Source organism: Anser anser (genome assembly GCF_964211835.1).
Source record: "Anser anser genome assembly, chromosome: 21".
NCBI lineage: Eukaryota > Metazoa > Chordata > Aves > Anseriformes > Anatidae > Anser > Anser anser.
Window position 1 is genome coordinate 11,372,050 of NC_139742.1, and position 21,739 is coordinate 11,393,788.

Below are 21,739 nucleotides of genomic sequence, written 5' to 3' on the forward strand. Positions count from 1 at the left end.
TGTGTCTTGTCTTATTCTACTACAGACTCAGAATCCAGATCTTTTTCTACAGAAATGGCTCTCATGAAGATTTGTTTCATATTTTTTTTCGTGAACAGAGACAAATTCGAATGGCCTGTAGTTTCTTGGATCTTCTCGCTTCTTCCAAAGATGTGTGCAACACTTATTTTCCAGTCAGTGAGGACATCTGTGACTGCCAATGCCCTTCAATTATGAAGTATGGCCTTACAATAGTATCAGGAAAGTTCATCAGCACTCTCTGATCAAACATATCTTCTCCCACAAATTCGTAAATGTCCAGCTTACTTAAGCAGTCCGTGGCTCAATTCCTTGTGACTGTGTAATACCTGCCTCGCAAAAACATTTCTGCTACACATGGAGACCTGGGAGGCTGGGCCTTGTCAGCAGAGGCAAAGGCACTGAGTACCTCAGCCTCCTCTGTGTTCTCCATCACGCGACTGCATGGTCCTGCAGCAGCAGGTCTACATTTTCCTTAGTGTTTTCCTTTTACTTCCAGACCTGTGGAAGCCTAGAGGTTAGTTACCCTTTACATCCGTCAGGCCAAGTTAAGCCAAACTGGACTTCCTAATTCCACCCCTACATGACATGGCAACGATTCCATCAACTCTAACAGGCCTTGAAGGTTTACGTTCCCTAGGCTGCCTAAGGTGAGAGAGCAGCCACTCTTCCTGGGAAAACTTCATCTCTCTGCTATGTACACAGTGGGAACAAAAAAGGGCAAATCACACAAACTCAGCAACTAACAGCTGAGCAACTAAAAAACTTGTTAATTACTCAGAGTTCTCTTCCACCGTTCCTGTACACAGCAAAGGGAAGAGACTATGTTATGGCTGATTAGGCTGAACTGCCTGACTGTGCTAGAAGAGAAACTGCAAACTGAGAGAGCATCTTAGACAGGCTTCTGCACCACTGACCGCAGAGTCTGAGAGATAACTAATGACACGCTTATCTGAAGACCACAACAGTGAATAAGGAGGCTCCCTAAGCCACATGGACACTGTGGAATCGCAGAATTCACACTGGAAGACACCTCAGAAGGTGGTCTGAGCTCCTGGTCAAAACAGGGCCAGCTGTGACAATATATGGCATCGCTCATAGGCTGTGCCAAAAACTGTAACATCATAATAATGAATACGTTTTTGAATGGTTTATAATCATTCCCCTAGATAAGGTAAGAATGTCCTAGCACACACCGAGAATATTAGAAGATCACTGCAGGAAAATGAATAGCTTCCTCCCCATCCCCAACAGAAATTCAGGAAAGCAGAAAAAATAAAGTATCTTCTCCACTCTATCTTTTACTGCTAAAGTCTTAATTCATATTTTAAGATTTAACATAAATATGCTAAAAACAGATTATAAGTATAAAATAACTAGGTTGCAGCATTTCATAGTAACCACTCTCATCAGTGTATTTCAGCATACTGATACACCACTACCTAATGCCATGAAAATATTTTTTTACTTACTATGTTCACTGTTTACTTAATATATGTATGTATTTTTAGACTAACAGTTGCAGCGTAAGAGGACTTAAATCTTGCAATACAGAAATGTTAAAACTGTTGTGAATCTAAATTTTACACACACACACACACAGATATATATATATAGCCTTACCAACAGTAGTCCAATAGATGTGGGGGCAGAACAGGGATGTAAACATGTTGCCAGAACATCGGGTAGAGCATAGCTGCAGACCCATGAATGCAGGCAGTTAACTGAAAAACACATATTAAAAGAAGATCATAAAATAAGACAAAAACCAAGTTTAAAAAAGTAAGGCTATAAAAAAAATAATCAATTTTGTTTTTATATCAACATGCTTTATTACACAATATCCAGTGTCCCTCTTAAAATGGGTATTGGGTGGGTAAAGCATGACTGGTTTATGGTGGCTGTCATTTGACTGACTTAGTTAAACAGCTGAGAACATGATTCATTCAACAAACAAAACCTGAAAAGAACACCCAGTGTTCTATAAAGCAACGTAAACATGGGAATGAAAACACACAGTGAAGAAAAAAAAATAGTAAAGGAAAAAAAAAAAAAAGATCCTTGCAGTTATCATAAAAATGAACTGAAATTATAACACAACCTGAAAAATATTTGAGCTCAGGAAGGTACAATACCAGTGACATACATTTCTTAAGAATATATCATATCAAATTCAATGATTACATTTTCATTATTTAGAAGATATTTTTATCTAATTGCCCTTCACCAATCATTTGATCCACTGATTTTCTCAGTTATATTTTTAAAAACTCATTAAGAATAGTTTTGACATCAGCAGGTACAGAGTTAAAAAGATCATAAATAGCAAACACAAGTGCTAGTCTACCCATGGGGAGAATCTTCACAGTGCTTTGGAGGAAATTGTGTCTCAATCCCATTTCAAGCCATAATTAATAATTCTGAAAAGAAAATAAGCAGGATATTTGTCATATTCACTGAGGATACTAAAATGAAAGTGGTGATAATCCTCAATAAAGAAATCTCTACTAAAACTATAGTCAAAATGAGGTAAGAAGAGGGTAAGAACACATACACTTGAGAAAGTATAAAATAAAAAATGAACTGTAGCATACAAATAGACACAAACTAAAAAGACAAAGAGGTGATAAGCAATCACATCCACCCTGATAGCATTTTGCAGTTTTGAGTCTCTTTTAATCTCAAATGGTACTCGGTGCAAGTACTACGTGTCTCACTTGTTAAAACTTAATTTGAAAACAAAACTCAATGAAAACCTATCAGTTATTTGAAGGTACAGAAAAAAGATTAAATAAAGCATTTATTGCTTGTCTGGACAATAGGGAGGGGGAACACTGCTTACAAATACCTAAAAGACAAATTCTGAAGAAATGAGGTCATTGGGGTGGCCTGAAGTTGCAGAGAGATGTAACTGAGCAAAGACAAGTTGTGACATTGCTCCTAGATGCGGTTAGATCCAAAAGCAGATGATGCTTATTAGTATTGATTTTCATAGTCTAGATGAGCTAATCATTATTTACTCCAAGCATTAAAGATTATGCAAAGGTGTGCACTGAGACAGACTCCTAAAGCTCCGTGGCAAGGAAAACCAGCTACACACTCTGGATCTGGTTTGGCTTATGCCCAATGGCAAAGCCTTTCTGTAATTCCAATGCAATTTCTGTAAGTAACAGAACACGGTTTTCTGATTAAAACTCAGGTCATTAGGCAAAAAAATTGAAGACAGGCACATATTTTGTCTTATTTTAGTCTCTGAACAATACAGATCGGGATAAGCAATGAGAATGCACCGAGACACACAGATTTTGGGGAGAGAATTACTGCGGTTTTCTACAGTGTTCAGATAAGAATGAGGGTGAGGTATAAGCTTCACAAGTGGGAGTTTTTCAAAAGCAGAAAAGTGACTATAAAAATGAACAGAAATAGATTTTGCAATTTACAGCTCAAAATAGATACAGATCATTTCAAATCGTTCAGAACCCAACACCCAGTATGCCAAGCGTCAAACCATACAGGACTAAAATTTCAGATAAAAACACACCCTTGCTGCATTGAAAAGCCAGAAGTTTAAGCTCTACCTGGTACCTACCCAAGTTATATTAGAATGCTTCATATTACTGTGGCTAAAATACACAAATAATTTCTCTGCCTGATGATGTTTTTGAGTTCTAATCATCTATATTACCTACTCACTGATAACCTAGATTGTAAAAGATTTTTGAGATTTGATGCAAGGATTTCTTTTGCAAAGGTCTTATTTATTCTTTCCTAATAGACTTTGTTTACGCATTCACTAGTTCTAGTCTTCTTTGTGACAGGTTCCCATTTTTTTCATAGAAACAGCTCCAAGAATTGTAGCTTCTTCAAGGGAGAATGCTATCACACCCAACTTTCAAACCCAAACAGAAATTTCTAAAATTACACCTTACTCTTATGATGTATATCTTTTCTTGTGTTTCTTTTTCCAGAAACTATTTTGATCTTCCTTTCTTCATACTTCTGTACTTGCATGTTGGTGTGGAGTAATGATGCCTCTCTACATAGAAAGCTGTTCACTTGCTGTATGTCTGTCTCACTTACCAGGACTGCAAACAAAATCTGCGTGCATTCCTGGTTTCTGTCTTGTCTGTTACGTCCATTTCTTGGCCTACAGCCTCCACCAAATTGAACTATAGATAATTCTGACAATCATTTTTTTGAATTAATGACATTCATCTGCACAAATTAATCTGTACTAAGATAAATACCCACTTAAGCATCGCTACAATTTCAGTAAATTCGCAAGAACTACTGATGAAATCTGGAGGCACAGTCTTGTCTGACACTTTTAATGTCCTTTAGATTTTCATTTTTGTCTCCCTTGAAAGCACTTTTGGTTCCAGTGGAACTAATAGTAACTACGATATTGGCCATTAATTTCTATGCATCTTCAAGTGTTAAGCAATCTGAAATAATATACTCTGTTCAATTCTTTGAAAGTCAATGAAAAAAGCATCCCACTACTCCCATTTGACTGAAATATTCTCAAATGAACCTCAGATTAACAGCACCGTTTATAATGTCATTCATATTAAAATTACACAATCATTTGTTGAGTCCTTTATTACTCTCTCCTCATGTTTGGTATTGAGCAGCTTCACCAAGGTGTCATCTAATGATATTACAGAAATCTGTTAATTCCCTGTTAATTTATTCTGTTAATTATCAAATGGATAATTCAAATAATAAAAGCCTTCTTCACTACCTTCAAAAGGGCCTGAAAACGATTTGTTTCCATCTTTTTTAATAGCTTTCCAATGTCAAATCTTAACTGCAGCAATAATTTCTTCATCTAACAATATGCTTTCTTGTGCAGTTTCAAACACTGGAAGCTACACAAACACTCCTTTCCTTAGCACTGACTGAATTAACAGCGTTGTAAGCATCCCAGCGCTGACAATGTGCTTCCATAAATAAGAAAATGCAAGAATTGGTATTAGGTTTGAACCACAGTCCTAAGGAAAAGTACCTTCAGAAGTAGACAGGGTCCAGCAAGTACTTGAACATCTGAACAAGTACCCGTTCAGTCCTTCTTCTTCATTAGCAGGTGAACATTAGTTTATGGTCCATATGGGATGTAAATATCAATATGTTAGAATAATTCAAGCATGGTTTAGAAACCACAATATCTTGAATTTATTCTATATTTATGCTAAAGATTTATCTCTATCCCATTATGGTTCAACTAATCCTTATATTATTCCTACCACAGAAGATGCTCCTTTCTCAAAGATTAGATGAAAGGTATAGCCTAGTTCCAAAATGTGCAGAAGAAAAAGGCTTACTTTCCCAATGTAGTTTCTCTATATTCCTAAGTCCTATATGCTTTCAGTTTCCCTTCTCCAAATCAAAAAGATGTCTAAAAAAAAAAACACCCAACCCTCCTTAAAAATTTAAATCTTACTTAAGAATTGCTTCTATAGGATCAAATGGATTATTTCCTGGCATTATTATATAACACGGTTGCTGCCGTAGAGAACTGCACTCAGTAATCCAAAGAAGCCCCTTCCAAACCCCTTCCATTGGTTTTAAAACTCAGCAAGAAAGGATTAAACAGACAAAATGCTCAACACTACAGACATCTGAGCAGAACCTGTCACTTATTTTTGAGATGTACTCCCACCTTGCTATCTGGCATGGATTCAAGTAGCATACTACCACGGGTAAGCACCACTACTGTCCTTCAACTCTGCCAAGATAAGGGCTCATAAAAAAAGAAATAGCATATTTGCTCAAGACCTCACCTGATTAGTGATTGCCATATAGAAAACAAGCACTTAATAATAAGGCAGCCTGAGAAATGCCCAACTGTCAAAACTGTAGGAATCCAGCATTTTGAAATAAGATCAGTTCCACTATCTCAGCTTCCCACAGCTGTTGCTAGAGAATGCAAAAGAGAGCTATTTAAGAAAGACACTGAGTTACCGATTCACTTTTTGCAGTTTTACCTTGAATACTTTAAAAGCCTCATTTGACCAAATTAATCAATGGGGTTTTGTCATACACAGAAAAGTTATAAACTGATGTTGAATTACAATAGACCATTTTCCAGCATATTCTGCTTTGTACTTACACACAGACACTGCACAGTTTTACAGACGCAGTACGTGGCTACAGATGTGCCATATATACTGGAAAACAAATTACCATCTTTCAGGCATGTGTAAGATCATTCTGCATTACGCAGGGCTAAAAGCACAGCAAAAAGCTGAAGACTGAGTTACACAAGAATTAAACAGTGAAAGCAGAGCTGTTGTAAAAATGGTGTATGACGGAGAAAACCTATGCTGGCAGCAGGTTGTAGGGGCAGCAACGGAGCTCTGGGGAAGGAAGAATTGGTACTGCTAGAACAGCAGTTGTAAGCCTGCTGTAGAACAAGAACAGTGCAAGCTTTTAGCTAGATTGCATCACAAGGATGTTTAGTCAATGTTATTGATCGTATGTTTTATTTTCCTAAGAACCGCAATTTCCTTTCCTCCGAGCCCTCATACATGTCAGAAATCAATCAGGAAAGAAGAGGTTGTGTATTAGTACATTCTGTGACATGGAAGAAGTGAAATAGCAACCTCTCAACGGCCAAGAACAAAAGACCATTCATGACAGAATGGTATTTTTGCTTTGTACTAATACTTACAAAATATAAAAATTATGTAAAGAAATTCACCGCAGTAAGAAGCAGCCTAACAAAAACATGATAACAATTCAAAATTTAAGGTTTTTAAGTCATCAGGCTGCATGTACACCACCTTTCTCTGATGAGAAGCAATCTGGTGCTGCTTTATCACACACAGTCAGCATTCCTTCCTGAGACGGGGCTGCACGGGCAAGTTATGATGGGAGAGAGAATACTGGACGAAAGGAAAGCTCTTCTGTCTCATTTCTGCAACTGCACAGTCCCACCTGCAGGTGGTCTTTTGCCAAACAGTTGTTTTATGCATTCTGATTCACATTTGGCTTTTCATGAGTAGTTAGATCACAGAGTACTTTTGTGTGTGTGTGTGCTTAAAGTAATTGCTTTAACATTTTGAGAAATGACTTGAGTTTCCTTTTGTAGGAAAAAAAAAATCCAAGAAAACAGCAAAAAATCTTCCATGGACTCGGTATATATGGTTTATGAAGTAGCTAATAAATACAGACTCAGTTACCTCTAAATCTTATTTAAATAGCCATATTAAGGACACTTCAAATCAAAATTTGAATTTCATATGCTTTACTATAGCACAGAATGCATTCTACCATAAAAGACTTTTCTACTCAAGACTGTTTAGTTTTCCCTCTTAATATTACATATAAGCCTTAAGTATGAAGTGTGCTATGTCTCTCAAAATGAAATTAACTGCATTCCACTTTTTTGTTAAAAACACACACACACACACACCCCAAAAAAACAAAAACTAAACCAAAACAAAACCACAAAGAAACCACCCCCTCTCACCACCACACCACCCTCCCTCCACTTTGAGAATTCTCAGTTTGGTACGTTTCCAGTTACAAGGTCTTGGCTTCCGCTGAGCACAGTTTGAAATAAAATAATGCAGCTTGTTCCTACTGCTGGAACATGCAGAGCAGAGCGTGCAGGCAAGGAATCGCTGGCTCTGGCCCAACTCTTCAAACCTGTCTTACACTGTCACTCCAATCTTGGAGCAGTTTATATATAAAGTTGTAAGATAAGAACACACAGTATGAATACCCCTCCCTACCGAAGAACGAGACATGCTTTTATCTTGGACAGAGGCAAAAGGAAGAGGAAAAGCAGAAAGATAGGAAAGAAAACACAACCCTACTTGTGAAATGGCTCATTAAGAAAGGCAAAGTGACAGGTAAGTAATTCTTCTTCCCAGGCTCTGTCACAAAGAAAGAGATTAAACCAACCAACCACACATTTTGAAATACTTTGGATAACCATTCTCTTTCCTCTTCTCTGATAAGTTACTATTCTTTCCACTTTTTACTTTTCTGAAATAAACACTTTACATCTTATTTGTTTTATTTTAGTAGGGAGGACCTAGAACACATTTACATGTGGGATTAATTGTTAACATTTAATAATTATTAATAGGCCCCAGGAATTACTCTAACTACCCCAGTTTTACCTACCTTTCAAAATTATATTGTAATACTTATTCTCATATTTACTATGAAGTCTTACTCTCTTTCCTTTTTCCACCCCGTATCAACAGATCCTTCTTACACCTTTTAATTTTTGCCTTCCATAGTATTTACAATTCCATGAAGCAGTTTTAAATCTCAAATACAAAGTAGGTCATGGTCAAACAGTAAAAGGCTAGGTAATACCACACAAAATGGACATAGAAGCTTGTACTTTAGAAAGGACCATTCAAGTACTTAGTCCATAGCACTAGAAAGCAACATTTATTTAACCATCTTATGCTTATCATTTATAAAGGAAAGCAATCAATACCCATTAACAGAGCAAACAGAATGAAAACTTAACATTTTCTTTTATAAAGAAAATCACAATATTATTGACTGATAAACCTTCAAATGCATAATACAGAACTTTGAACTAAATCAGGCTTATGCTTGGTTTTGATGTGCAGCCATTTTTTACAAGAGAGCACTCTAGAGTGTTCAGTACCTTTTATCTCTCAGATCCTTGATGGAGTCTAAACAGCATTAAGACTAAACTTTATCAAACAAAACTGCAACAAAAAATCATGGATTGTCAATGTATTTTAGCCCACTCCTTGGGTCCATCCACAGAAGGTCACTAGAACATCTATCTGACAGTATCATTTATCCTTTTTTTTTTTCTGTCAAGTAAATTACGAAAAAGGGACTTCACTGTGGCATAAATATTAGTACGTTTATGCACCAACAACCCCCCAGGGAATACTGGATCAAAAAAACCTTTCTCATTTTAATGTTAGAAGCCAACAGAAGTTCAGTAAAGTCATCACCTAGAACCACAGAACTGAGCTGAGGTCGCATAGCTGAGGTTGGAAGGGGCCCTGGATATCATCAAATCTGACCCCAACTGCCCTGCTCAAAGCATCATCAACTGGAGCTGTTTGCTAAGGGCATTGCTCAGTCAGGTTTTAAATACCTCCAAGGACAGAGACTCTGCAGCACCTCTGGCCTCTTTTCACAGGCCAAGTACATTCATGCATTTATTGCTTTTATACATTAAAAATATTTTTTTCTTAAAAAAATGAATTCTAGTATTCTGAATGGCTAGAGGCACATCAGTATACGCTTAAGTATCTTTTTCTAGAATTCTAGACAACCCCATGCCAATAAGTTTAATTATATAGATACTAATGATTATGGTTATATTTAAACATAAAAGCAGAGCTTCATCTCTGCTACCAAGTCCTTCACCAAGCAGAGGATTTCTCACAAATTTCTGTGTGTTCATTTGTATAGGAAGACCAACTTCAATACTATATTTTAGTGGGAAGTTATATCCATTGTTCTTCACACTCTAGATATTTCAAGTTACTGCCTACGTATGACTGTCATTCTAAAAAAAATACTTCGCATAGAAGAAATTCTGCAGTTTACTTACAGTGCTGAGCTTACTACAACAAATGAGGATGCGGCGTTCATACAGCATACTGGCGTAGAGATGCAGCATGTTGTTGACATCAACTGCTACAAAATACTCTGTCAGGTTTCTCTAGGAAGAGAGAGAAAATAATTTTTGATTCATGGTATTACAAAAACAAGTGCCTTTAAAACAAACAAACAAAAGCAGATTTCCTCTTGTTCTGCTACATCTATTAAGTGGCTATGCACTCAGTAGGTCATCTTGTGTCAGAGCAGTATTTAACTGCGGTTTCTTTCCCCTAACTTTTGGGGAGCTGGGTCTTGGATTAATAAAACTGATGATGTTTCATACACAGCTTCTAAAATACAAGATACTTCTCAGAGAAAAAATAGGTTTTGTCACTTCTACAGAAACTTCAAAGCCACCTGACGAGGTACAAAACTCATGTTCTAATATGACACTTCTAATATGGCAAATTCGAGTTCATTAAGGAAAACAATCTAAGCCCAGTCTATGCCAGAACAATTCTGATCACAGGAAATACACGCTGCCACGTAACACAAGCTAAGAACAGTTACACAGGTCAGCTGATCTCCTCATTTGTACACTCAACATTCAAACATCCAATTTTACCTGAGTGACCAATACGCTTATATAGTCTAAAAAATAATTGCAGCACAAGAATATTGTAAACAAAGTTCATGTGCAAACTGCCTCTAAGGCACAGACAGAAAGACCAGGACAGAAGCAACAAAGGCTACTAAAAATTTACACGCACACTTCCTGAGCAGCACAGGTTTCTTCCACCGTGTTTTTGTTGCTCAGAAACAGTAAAAAGTACCTATGTAAAAATTACTGTAAGTGACTGTAATTCAAAAAAACAAGAGAAGGAAAGCAAGTGACACTACAGACTATGGTCAGTTCATCCCATGCACCTTCCCATCCGCCAGCAGTGCTACCCATGCATCATTATCAAAGTAATAACCCTGTGCACACGCTGCAGTGGCACGAATCAGTATTATTTTCTAAAGAATTAAGATGTTTTCTAAGAACTAGCAGAATAAATACTTAGGAATGCAATCCTAAAATCTTTACCAACAAGACTAGGAAGCTACAAGGTAGATAACCTGACCAAAATGTAACACGTTCTCCTAAAATAAGGGGCTTTTCTGCCTCACAGTGCAAGACAAACAATGAAGGTCTTTTGTTTACAGAGGGTACTTTCACTTCTTAAAACACAGAAATTAAAGAGGGCAGTGGTGGTGGGAATATTAACACATACAAAAAATGCTGAATTAGGGAATTTGTTTCCAAGTAGCTTATAGGTACGAAAGGGTTGCTATATGATAAAGACAGCCTTATACAAAAAGCACATGTGAGAGCAAAACTGGATTAGTCATGAATCCAAGCGCAATCTTAATCATCGTTAAATAAAAAAGCGCAGAAAAGCAAAAAGCAAATATGATTTAGAAACTTAAAGAAGCTCAACAAAGCCCATTAGCACTTTTGACAGATCCAAAGATAACTCTAAAACCACCAATACTTGGCCTGAGAAGTCTGCCAAGATGCTTCATACTGTGCAGAAATATGTTCCACAGCTTGCCATCCAAACACAAAGAGCTAAAGAAAAATTAAGCATTGTATTTGGAAGACTTTTGTACCAGCATCTAGATGGGTAAAAAATATACTCACTGCAGTTAGCTTCAGACATTAATATAAAACAATCATTCAGGTTTGTTACAGAAGACCAATAGCACCAGACAGGTATATTCAAAAAGAAAAAAGAAAAAAACAACAAACAACAGCCAACACATTTTGCCAAAAACCTATTAAACTATCATGTACTTTTTCTGTATTTCTCATCCCATCTGTGCTGATTAGCATGATATTTTTGTCTAAACATAAGCTGTCTTCTCTACGTTTCTTCTTCCCCCTCTCACCCATCTTTCCACGACGCCAAAACACAGTGCATGACGACACAATTACTGCAAATAGTGTGAATTAAAAGAATTTTCAAGTAGCACTGAACTCCCTCTGATGCCACCCAAATTAAGGGCATGACAAAAGGAACACTTTATCTCTACGTTCTGCCCAAAGAAGTAGACATGCATGTGTGTGTACGTGTTTATAAGGCAAAAGTATCGACTAGCGAGAGGGAAAACAGACACGGGGAATGGATTTGCAATTATTCTTTCAAGTTTACTGAAAGTGGCTTTGACACAGAAACGTACTTTCAGATGGAAAGATTTATAAGGTTTTAGTCTTCTCTGCTCTCAGAAATTTGCCAACAACACCTGCGAAGCATGTGGGCTGCATGGTAATATATTGATACTACGGAAATTCACGTGTTAGCTCTAAGTTTTATTTATAAGAAAGCTGTCATCTTTGAAGATGAAATTGGGACTTACACATGTATTTTGAAAGACATGTCTCGTAAGTGACAAAACCATGAATGAGTTAAATAAATACAAATGAAAGTGTTCCAATTTGCAGTATAATTGTTGTGTATTTTGTGTCTAGGATTTAAACCTTTCTTGAGAGAGTAAAGAGTGGGATTTTCATAATAAAATATGGGAACTGGTAATCCCCACTCCTCTCAAAATTCAGAAGGAATGGCTACAAAATTCCTTTCTGTTCCTTTGCAAGTTAATTTCTAGATCAATCATCTATTTGATCATTTGCTATTTAATACCAGTAAATGCACATGCACATTGACTTCTGAGATCAAAAATATTCTTCTCTTCCTCTGTCATCTAACGAAGAACTTTTCACTGAAGGAACAAAAGAATGAGCTCTCTCCTCTGCAAAGAAAGAGGGAAGCTCGAACATACTAAGAACGTGTATTACACTACACATATTTTAGGCTGCTGTTGAAAGGCACTTACATGACTTCAGTAAATTTCTTATTAGGACAAGTCATTAGAAGGAGACAGGTTTCCTTCTCCATCCTCTCACTGGAAATCCCTGATCTTATTTAGAAATTTATTTACTTTGAAATATTACACATGCAAAATCTAACATGGATTAGGTCATTTGTTATGCAGTCAACATACTTTTATAGTGCCATGCAGCTGTTCCAGAGACCAAAATAATGAAGACAATACACTTTAGAAAATTGTCTAAATATAGAAATTAAAAATTTAAGGGACAAAATAAGGAAAACTGGCATCAAAAGATATACATCATAATGAGTGAAAAAATAGGCAGTCTGAAATAAGAGCTGGAATGATAAGAATATACATCATAACATCACCACCAAGAATATTTCATCATCCCTGGAAGCGTTCAACGCCAGGCTGGATGGGGCTTTGAGCAACCTGCTCTAGTGGAAGGTGTCCCTGCCCAAAGCAGGGGGTTGGAATTAGATGACCTTTAAGGTCCCTTCCAACCCAAACCATACTATGACTCTATGGTCATCTCAGACTGCTAATGTACCTGTTAATTCTGAAATAAAACACACACTACTGGGAAATCTATACACTTATATTGCACTATTATATATATGCACTATATTTCCTGCACTGAACTCAGTATCTTTCTAAAGTCACAATGCATTTACAAATATATAACTTAAATGTTTTGAAAAAGTGAATGCTTAGCTGCTACATCAAAGTGTCTATGCTAAATGTTTTGTGGCTCATGAAACACACTGGTCTGACACAAAGTCAGATAACTGCAACAAGCACGTTAACATTCCAAACAGAGCTCTCTGTAGGTCTCCATTCATCATTACATACAACTTTAGTATGTATACCAAAACTTGCTAATATAGGTTTTAAAATGTAATTACTGATATGTAGAATTTTGAATAAAGCAGGCCAATTGATTAAAATCCATGGAGATTTATGCTCATTTAACATCCTTGTACTATTACATCATATGCTGCAATTCTACATGAAAGTTACATTAATGGACAGATAAAATTCTCATAATGAATTATGTGATATTTAAATACATAAAAATATACCTGAGAAATAAAAGATGATGAACTGCAACAAGAGTTAGACCAATGGATTTGATTTTTAATATTTTTCTTTCTTACAACGAGCCCTATCTTTTTAAACTAGGGTGTGCAAATATGGGTATAGATATGTGTTATCTGAATGAAACGTTCTGCCAGTTCTATTCCCGGAGGTGCCCCGGTTCACCCCAGACGCTGCTGAGAGTCCATCCTTCACAGTGACATCAGGGCAAGGGATACCTTCAGTGAAACAGTCACGTTCTCTCTGAGGCACATCAGCACCACTCAATGATTCAAAGAGGACGCTTTTTAGCATCACATGGCACTCCTTCCCATGAAGGCTGAACATTCAGCTTTCAAAGGGTTTCCAACTCCTTCTGGCCCAAGGCCTCTGCTTTTATAACAGCCTTTGATTCATGAGCATTCATCACGTCTCCTGCTCAAATGTTTTGGGAAGCTGACTCATACCTTTGAATACAGAGCGAACATCACGAGCAGACATAACCAACAGAGCATAAATACAGCTATACTTCGTGAAGCCTTCACTGTGTAGTGTGTATGTTATTAAGCTGCTCTGTATCAGTTAAAAAAGGCACAAGCCAGAAGACCTACTTTTAAACCCTGTCACTGGTTACTTACCATTACTAGCTCACTTCTCTCTGCCCTCTAATTTACCAGGCTGTACACTGGAAATGAACTTCATTCTTACTCTCCAGGCGATTTGAGACTTATCAAAAAAAAACTGTTATAGTTTGAGATCATTAGCATAAAAGAGATTAATGCAAAATATTAACCCTATAAACAAGTAACCATGTCTGGATTAGGACAGAGAATACACTAGATTGATAGCTGGTTTAGATTTAGGAACTGACTCTGGAATTACCTCTAATGTATCGTATTTCTGCCTTAGAGCAAAACCCACATCTATTGAGTTTACTGAGAGGATACTTGTCAGCACGAAAAGTCTACAACAGAGAAAAGCTAGCAACAACATTTTTAAACGAAAATAAAAAGCCCCAAGTATAATCTGTTATACAAACCATCTACAAATGAGAAATAATGTCTTGATGATTCCCTTTTCTTTCTTTCATGCCATAAACTGAGGTTCATGGTGCTAAGACAGACCTCAAAATACTCAAGGAAGAAAACTGAGATGTCAGACATAGAAAATTGGCTAAGAGACATGGCAGGAGCATATTAAAGAATATCTAAGAGAAACAAATGCCAGCACTGTCTTCCCACAGGCCTATCATCTGGTTAGAAATCTGAGGCATGCTGAAAAGCACACAAGACAGTTTTGTGATGCTTAGAAAGTCTCAGGAAAAGTGGCCCTAAATAAACAGGCATGTTTAACATTTTCAGAAAACTACCTAACGAACAGACTACATTTACTGGTCTCCTATGTCATTCTTTCAGAAAGGTCTCGCTGTATGACTAGCAGATCTGTAGGTTGTTTGTTTTTTTTTTTGTCCATATCAATTTATCAATTAGTACTTCATCCTTAATAAGTTTCAACTTTAAATCACAAATACAAACTTTTGAATGCTGTGGTATAAATATGATACAGAAGGAAGATGTTAACACGAAGAAAGAATGACAGCCTGAGCAGTTCCAGCCAATAACATAGCTTTGAAGCAGCAGAAGAGCCTATAAACCTACATGTTCCTCTGAATCAATACAAAATGTTTTAAGTAAGGATATATGATATCTGAATTCTGACAGCATCTTGAAGAACAAGCCAAGTTAATACCAAAGTGGTATTTGATCCTCCCTAATTATTAGTAATATAGATGTTTGAAACATTGAATTCTTCCACTGAAGATACTGAGTATCTAGATTATATCCTTGATTGATTTTAATAAGACTACTTTAATTAATAATAATAATAATAATAATAATAAAAACCAAACAATAAAATATTGTTCTGAGACATTTTTTAAATAAAAATTATTTCAAACCAGTATGTTCTAACAGGTCACAATAATCGCTTTCCAAATTTAGTTTTTAATTTCAGCTTCTAACATATCAAGAAAACCAACGAGACTATGGAAACAGCATGAAGTCAAAAAGTAGAGAACAAAACTTGAGTCTGGATGCAGAAGATAAAAATTAGAAATGTGAAATCATTCAACTTATTCTCGTCATCTTCTTGATAAAGGGATTAAATTCCTTTCTATCCAAATTCTACATTTTTATATAAAGGAGGACTCATGTAGTACTCACATAAATGGTAACCAAAACTGTCTTAGGATTATTTTCAAGAATAATTCATAGACTTATTGTAAAGAGCTATCTGTCATGCAAATTAACACCATCATTTTTCTCTGGAATTATTTTGAAACACCACAATACCTTCACATACAGACAGTTACCAAATCCATGTTCTTTGCAAATTTTGAGCAGGCTAGAACTATAGATGTATAATTTAAATTTTCTCACTTATTAGGACCAAGAATTTACGGAGGCAGTAATAATAGTGATAATAATAAATGGCTTCATATTTTTTGTATAACTACCTCGACTTACAGCTTAAGATAATTATTCTGTCAATTTCCCAGTCATGGGTCAAATTTGGTCATTTGATATCTTTGCTTAATTTGAATGGCAAATATTAAAAACTCTCCTCTGTTACAATGTACTTCAAGAGGCCTTTTACTCATGTACTTCTGCAGTTGGAAACACAATTCTCCCCCAGACACCCTACTTAGTATAAATTAGCCACTTAAAATCTACTTCAACAACCAGCAATATTTTACAGAATACAATGCGTTACCAGGCCAAACAGGGGTAACACTAGTAATTTATTTTACTGCTGATATTAAAATTAAATGGCAAAGTGCCTGGTCCTCTACAGTACTCACATTTTCAGGTATACTAGGAAGCTCTCTGATGTCAGGCACAGTAAAGTAGGAGTGCTATAAAAGAAGAGCAGAGAGTGATTATTTTGATACTGTCAAAAGCAATCTAAATTTATCGCTTCGTATTAGTAAGAGCAGTAATAGTAGTTGCGCAGCTAAGTAAAAATGATAGAACATTTGTTACCAACTACCAATATGACCCGTTTGTCCTGGATTTCAAAAGCTGGAATCTCAGATCACAAATGCAATACAAAATGTAATCAAATGCTCCTGAAAAGACAGATTACATTGTTTTGTTCTGTAGAGACACTGCCACAGACTTGCATAATGTATGACATATGCCAAGAAAATTCTAAGGTAGTCCATAACTCAGACCAACTTCCCTCAGACCACTGCAAGCTGCATGATGATCTACAGGAAACAAGAGCAAGCAGGTCCTTTTCTGATGTACAGCATTAGTAAGCTTGATTAAAGACAATAGTGATGTTATGGAAATTTACTGAGAAATACTTCCTAAGTTTTACGCCTATCTATCTGAAACATATTACTGAAGTAATACATTCCTTAAAGAATTTGAAAGACTACTGGTTTCCCAATTTCACAGCCCATTATATTGCTACATGTTTTAAGTGCCTGCATTCCAAGAAACCAGTTTTACTCTAGTTCCCATTCTGGTAACACACAACTTGCATGATTCTTGGTTATGGCACTGGGAAAGGAAAAGAAAATACGTAACTAAGGTGTTGCTGTAAACTGATGTTTATGCAACTCACATTATGTTTAAAATTTTCACAATTTGTCTTAGGATTATTTATTAATTACTTGCTGAAACTTTAAAGATTGTTACAGTTTTGGCACAGTTCCAGAGTTGGCACAATTTTCTTTTATATACATTTCATACATTTCAGAGCTTCGTGAATAGTCTATAACCTGAAACAGACACTAAATGTATAAACACAAACTTTTGCATTTTGATATATTATTGTTTTACTTTGGCCGGGAAGATACAATGAAAGGACACAGCAAGAGAATACCCAACTACATCACAAACAGTGGCCTCGCCACAATCGCAAAACAGGCTTGCAAACAGCCAAAATAAAACACGTTAAGATAGCGCAGCAACCAGTCCCTTGGCTGCTTCTTGATATTCTTTCTTGCTTCACTGCCCACGAAATGTCTGGGGCAAGGGGAGACCAGCAGCATTCCTTGAAACCACCGGTATGAAAGAACTGAAATATCCCAAATGATCCTCGGCTTTCAAGACAGCTCTTCCCCTTGGTCAGACAGAAACACTGTTCATAAAACAGCCAGCCTCCGAAGGGCTGGGACATTTCTACTGCCAGCTGGTGACCTAGCAAGGCCAAACAACTGTTACCTGTCAACTGACATTACAGGGCTAAGTGATGAGAGTAAGCTGCTAGTTGCCAAAAAACACTTTAGAAGAAGGAGTAAAGGAAATGAGAGAGGGAGAAGAGAACTGTGGCTACACACACCACCGGTTTCACGCGAACTCTAAATGACTAATTGGCAACTGCAGCAATGTGCATCGTTAGTGTTTTTCCACGACAACCTGGAACATCAGGTTATTGTGCAAAAATTAATTTGAATGCAAAAAAAACCAAACAACAGACTAACTGCAAAACACAATCCCATCAATAAAATCCCACCTCTATTCTTTCAGTGTTCTTAAAAGATACAAAAATGAAATAAAACCTTATTTGGGTGAGTCTTCTTCCTGGAGGGAAGAGGAGTAAAAGGAATCAGAAAATGTGATAAACAGTTAATACTCAAAATGCTTCTATGGCAGGTATGTGCCTGCTTTCCAGTCTTGTCCCCCTTGCACACTCACAAGGTCTAAGAGTTCTGCAGAAGTGTGGACAATAAATGTCACGCTGCTGCTCTGTGACCTCTAGCAGGTCGCAAATGATATGGTGAGACATTTCCATGGGGAATACACACACTCTTCCTCCAGTCAAAGAACAGCATTTCAAAGACATTTCAGGTTAAGTAAAGGGAAACAGAGGGCCCCAAATGTGAAAAGGGGAATTTCACAGCTCTGAGTCCTCACAGAAAAACAACATCTGTATACCAAGTTCCAAAGAGGAGAATTGCTTTTGACGTTCGTCTATTATGATATTCAATGAAAATTAAACACCTTACTTCGCATCCCTCTCACTTCACTTACCACTCCAAGATGAACAGAGGTTCCCGGCTCAGGGATGGTGAGCTTATGAAGTGTCTCAAGGAGCTCGCTCCTTTGATTATCCTGAAAAAAGAAAAAAGCAAAGCAAAGCAAAGCAAAAACAAAAACAAAGGAACACTAAGTAGGAATTGCTACAACAAGCTAAACTCCAAGATGGAAGGACAGTGTTTGTGATTTGGGGGGCTAGAGAACTTGGAGGTGTTGGAATGGTCTGACACATCCGACTACAAACAGAAATAAATGGAATTTCCTCTGATGGCTGGGTTTATAACACTTTTTTTTTTGTTTTAGATTTTGTTTTCCCCCACTTGTTTATTTCCACATCCTTCTGCAACGTGCTGAGTCACTATCCGATGCACTACATAATGACTCGGCTTGGAACAAGCCAGTTTTCACTGCAAATTCTTTAGAACAACCCACTAGCTCAGGATAAAACCAAAAGTATTTAGCCTTTTCAGATGAAGATACAATCCTAAGTGATTCTACCTCAAATGTGAATGATTCTGACAAATGCAAAAATACAATTATTACTACAAAATAGAAATAAATCAAAATAGCAACCTGAGAATATTATACTTATAATGTTTTAAATACATGCAATTAGGATATTTGTTGCAATCACATATGTGATTTTCCTGTATCATTTATAAAACTAGAAAAAAATTAATAGCTTAGTTCACATTTTTACACTGTCTCAAAATTGAATTTTACCTTGCTTTGCTTTAAAAACAAAACCAGCATCTATATGGGCTAGGCTACATTATGCTATGTGCGTATGCGTTTTGCCTCAGTGAGGCTAGTTCTACGCTTCTGGACATGAGAAGTAGTAAACTTGGACAAGAGATCCCTGTCCAAGCTGCACAGAACACCGCAATATGGGAATTGTGTGGATACGGTGATTTGTGAATACAGTTCAGGTAATCAAAAGTTTGTGCAGTATGGGTGACTGCAAGAAGACCATGTGTTGGATCCATAGTCATGTTCTCGGAGGTTATAATCTAAGAGCATATTTGTTTTTCATAGGCACCTGTCAAACTTTCAGCCTGGCTGAATATGGACTTCTATGTTATTGTACAACAGAGATTCCTAATTCATACAGCCATCTCTGACCTGAGCACCTCTTAAAACAGCTTGTTTGTTATCCTCTCTCCCTCATTTGATATTGGGGCAGGGAAGAGAAGGGATAGTACTTTAGAATAATACCTGTCCTTTTGCTGAATAATCTGCCAAGACATTGAGCAGCTTATAAAAGACTTCAAACCATGGGAGGTAACTAAAACAAAAAACAAACAAAAAAACAAGGAAGAAAAGGTATACATTTGTTATATTTCAGTTAATAAATCCAAGATTGCTGGCTTTTTATATATATATACATACATATATATGCATCCTCAACAACAGCATCCATTGGACGTGACACTTTATAAATATCTGTTAGGAAAGCCACATTGGACCTTCCGTCTGAAGGAGAAGACAGCCAGGAGGCTGAAGCATCCCTTTATTTTGGGAACTGAGCATCAGCAATTACTCTTTCCCAGAGTTTCCCGCCACTTATGGCCACTAGGCTTAAAATAAAGCACTGGCTGTAAATAAACTTTGGTGTCAGGGAGGTCAATGCTGGAAGTCCATAGCAATTTCTTCTCAACCTATACACAACAAACATTCAGTCCAATGCAAGTTTTTAAACCTATAAGATTTGAGTAGACAAATTTATCTGTGTTATGTATGGTGGAACAATTTTACTCATATAATTTCCCAAAATATATGATTAATAACTACTATTCACTACAGTTCCTGAGGATCTAGCAAACTGAATATAAGCAGTTGTTTTGTTTTTGAATCCTGATATTATCAGATTTTCTTTTATATATAATTATTTTTTTACATTGCATAACCAATATTTTGACTTTTTAAAATAAAACACTGTAACTATGGTTGTCAAATCTTATTCCACATCATACATCATTGTATTTACCCCAGTCCTTAGTTAGGTGGAACAGAAACTTCGCAAATTTGCACGCTACTTATAAAAGTAATAAAGAAACAAAGTTTAAAGACACAAACGTGCAGAAAATCCTATCCTTTTCATTTACTTTATGTTTCCATTCTATAAAATAAGACAGCTAAGATGTTACTTTTCACGACAGTATGCTCGGCGTGACTTTGTACCATTTCTTCATGGCACAGTTCTTTATTTCCATTCCTTTCTAAATCCCAGCGAGGAATTTCCCCTCAGATGTGGCGAATAGGAAGAAGTTTGCATGACGCACAAACTGCCTCTTCTTTTAATCACAGATGCTTTCTGAAGCAAATGGATTCTATTTTGATATAGTTAGACAGGATTTAAAGTTTGTATAAAATATGACTACATCCTGACATCTCTGAAGAACCGAGTGCCCCGTGGTTCCCGACTGTACAGCTTCGGGTGATAAATGAGGTGAGAAGCTATATACGAGACAGATAAAGTGAACGGCACTCCATCACGAACATTTGTTTGAAGCCTGAAAATGCTACTGTAAAATGTAAGTAGCTTATCGAAATATGCTGATAAGGAACTTAACTTTTCATGTTATATGACAGTATTATCATTTAAATTAATATGCTCTAAGCATCTTTACAAACTGTGTATTAGAATAGAGCAGAAAGACAGACAATTACCACTTTAAACAGCATTTAAGCTTGGCATGTATCGTAAACATTCAAGAAGAATTAGTCAGAAGATAAGTTTCTTTCTTTCTGTTTAGTTAAATAAACTTCAGCTGAGTTAAAAGCTATTACAAGAGTAACTAGAAATCCTCTCGAAACATATCTGCTAAGTAGAGATTAAGAACTTGGTAAACAAAGCCTTGCAAGCTATCTAACAGAAGACAGTCTAAAGATGAAAAAACAGAAAACCAAGATGACAGAAAGCTCCCTAACAGTATGAAAACCTAAACTTATTTCAGGAAGGCATATTTAAAGTTCTGCTTAATTGCTCAGGAAATCAGTTGATATTTGAAGCAGACTTCAGCACAACCCAATGCACAGGGGGATTTACGCGGCTTTTGCTCAAGAGGTGCAAGACAGCAGCAGCAGCAACAGAAGAAACACCCCAAAAAAACACAAAAGCTGCTGTTTCAAGTAGAAAGTTCATGAACAAAGAAACTATA

General features: G+C 36.6%; 1 protein-coding gene across 10 annotated transcripts in view; it reads right to left on the minus strand.

Annotated features, from left to right (window-relative positions):
- Positions 1-21,739, minus strand: part of DENND1A (DENN domain containing 1A) — a 193,096-nt gene that overhangs the window by 95,709 nt on the left and 75,648 nt on the right. For 8 of the 10 annotated variants that reach the window (XR_014574385.1, XM_083806957.1, XM_083806962.1 and 5 more), the window contains 5 exons: positions 19,794-19,863; positions 18,573-18,653; positions 16,391-16,444; positions 9,587-9,697; positions 1,642-1,742 (listed from right to left, as the gene is read on the minus strand). Coding sequence is in view for 9 of the 10 variants with exons in the window: in XM_083806957.1 (XP_083663083.1) it covers positions 1,642-1,742; positions 9,587-9,697; positions 16,391-16,444; positions 18,573-18,653; positions 19,794-19,863 (417 nt within the window). In the remaining variant the exon portion in view is untranslated. Of the gene's footprint in view, positions 1-1,641; positions 1,743-9,586; positions 9,698-16,390; positions 16,445-18,100; positions 18,123-18,572; positions 18,654-19,793; positions 19,864-21,739 lie in introns of all 10 variants that reach the window. The other 2 variants (XM_083806959.1, XM_083806960.1) reach the window with 1 other exon arrangement.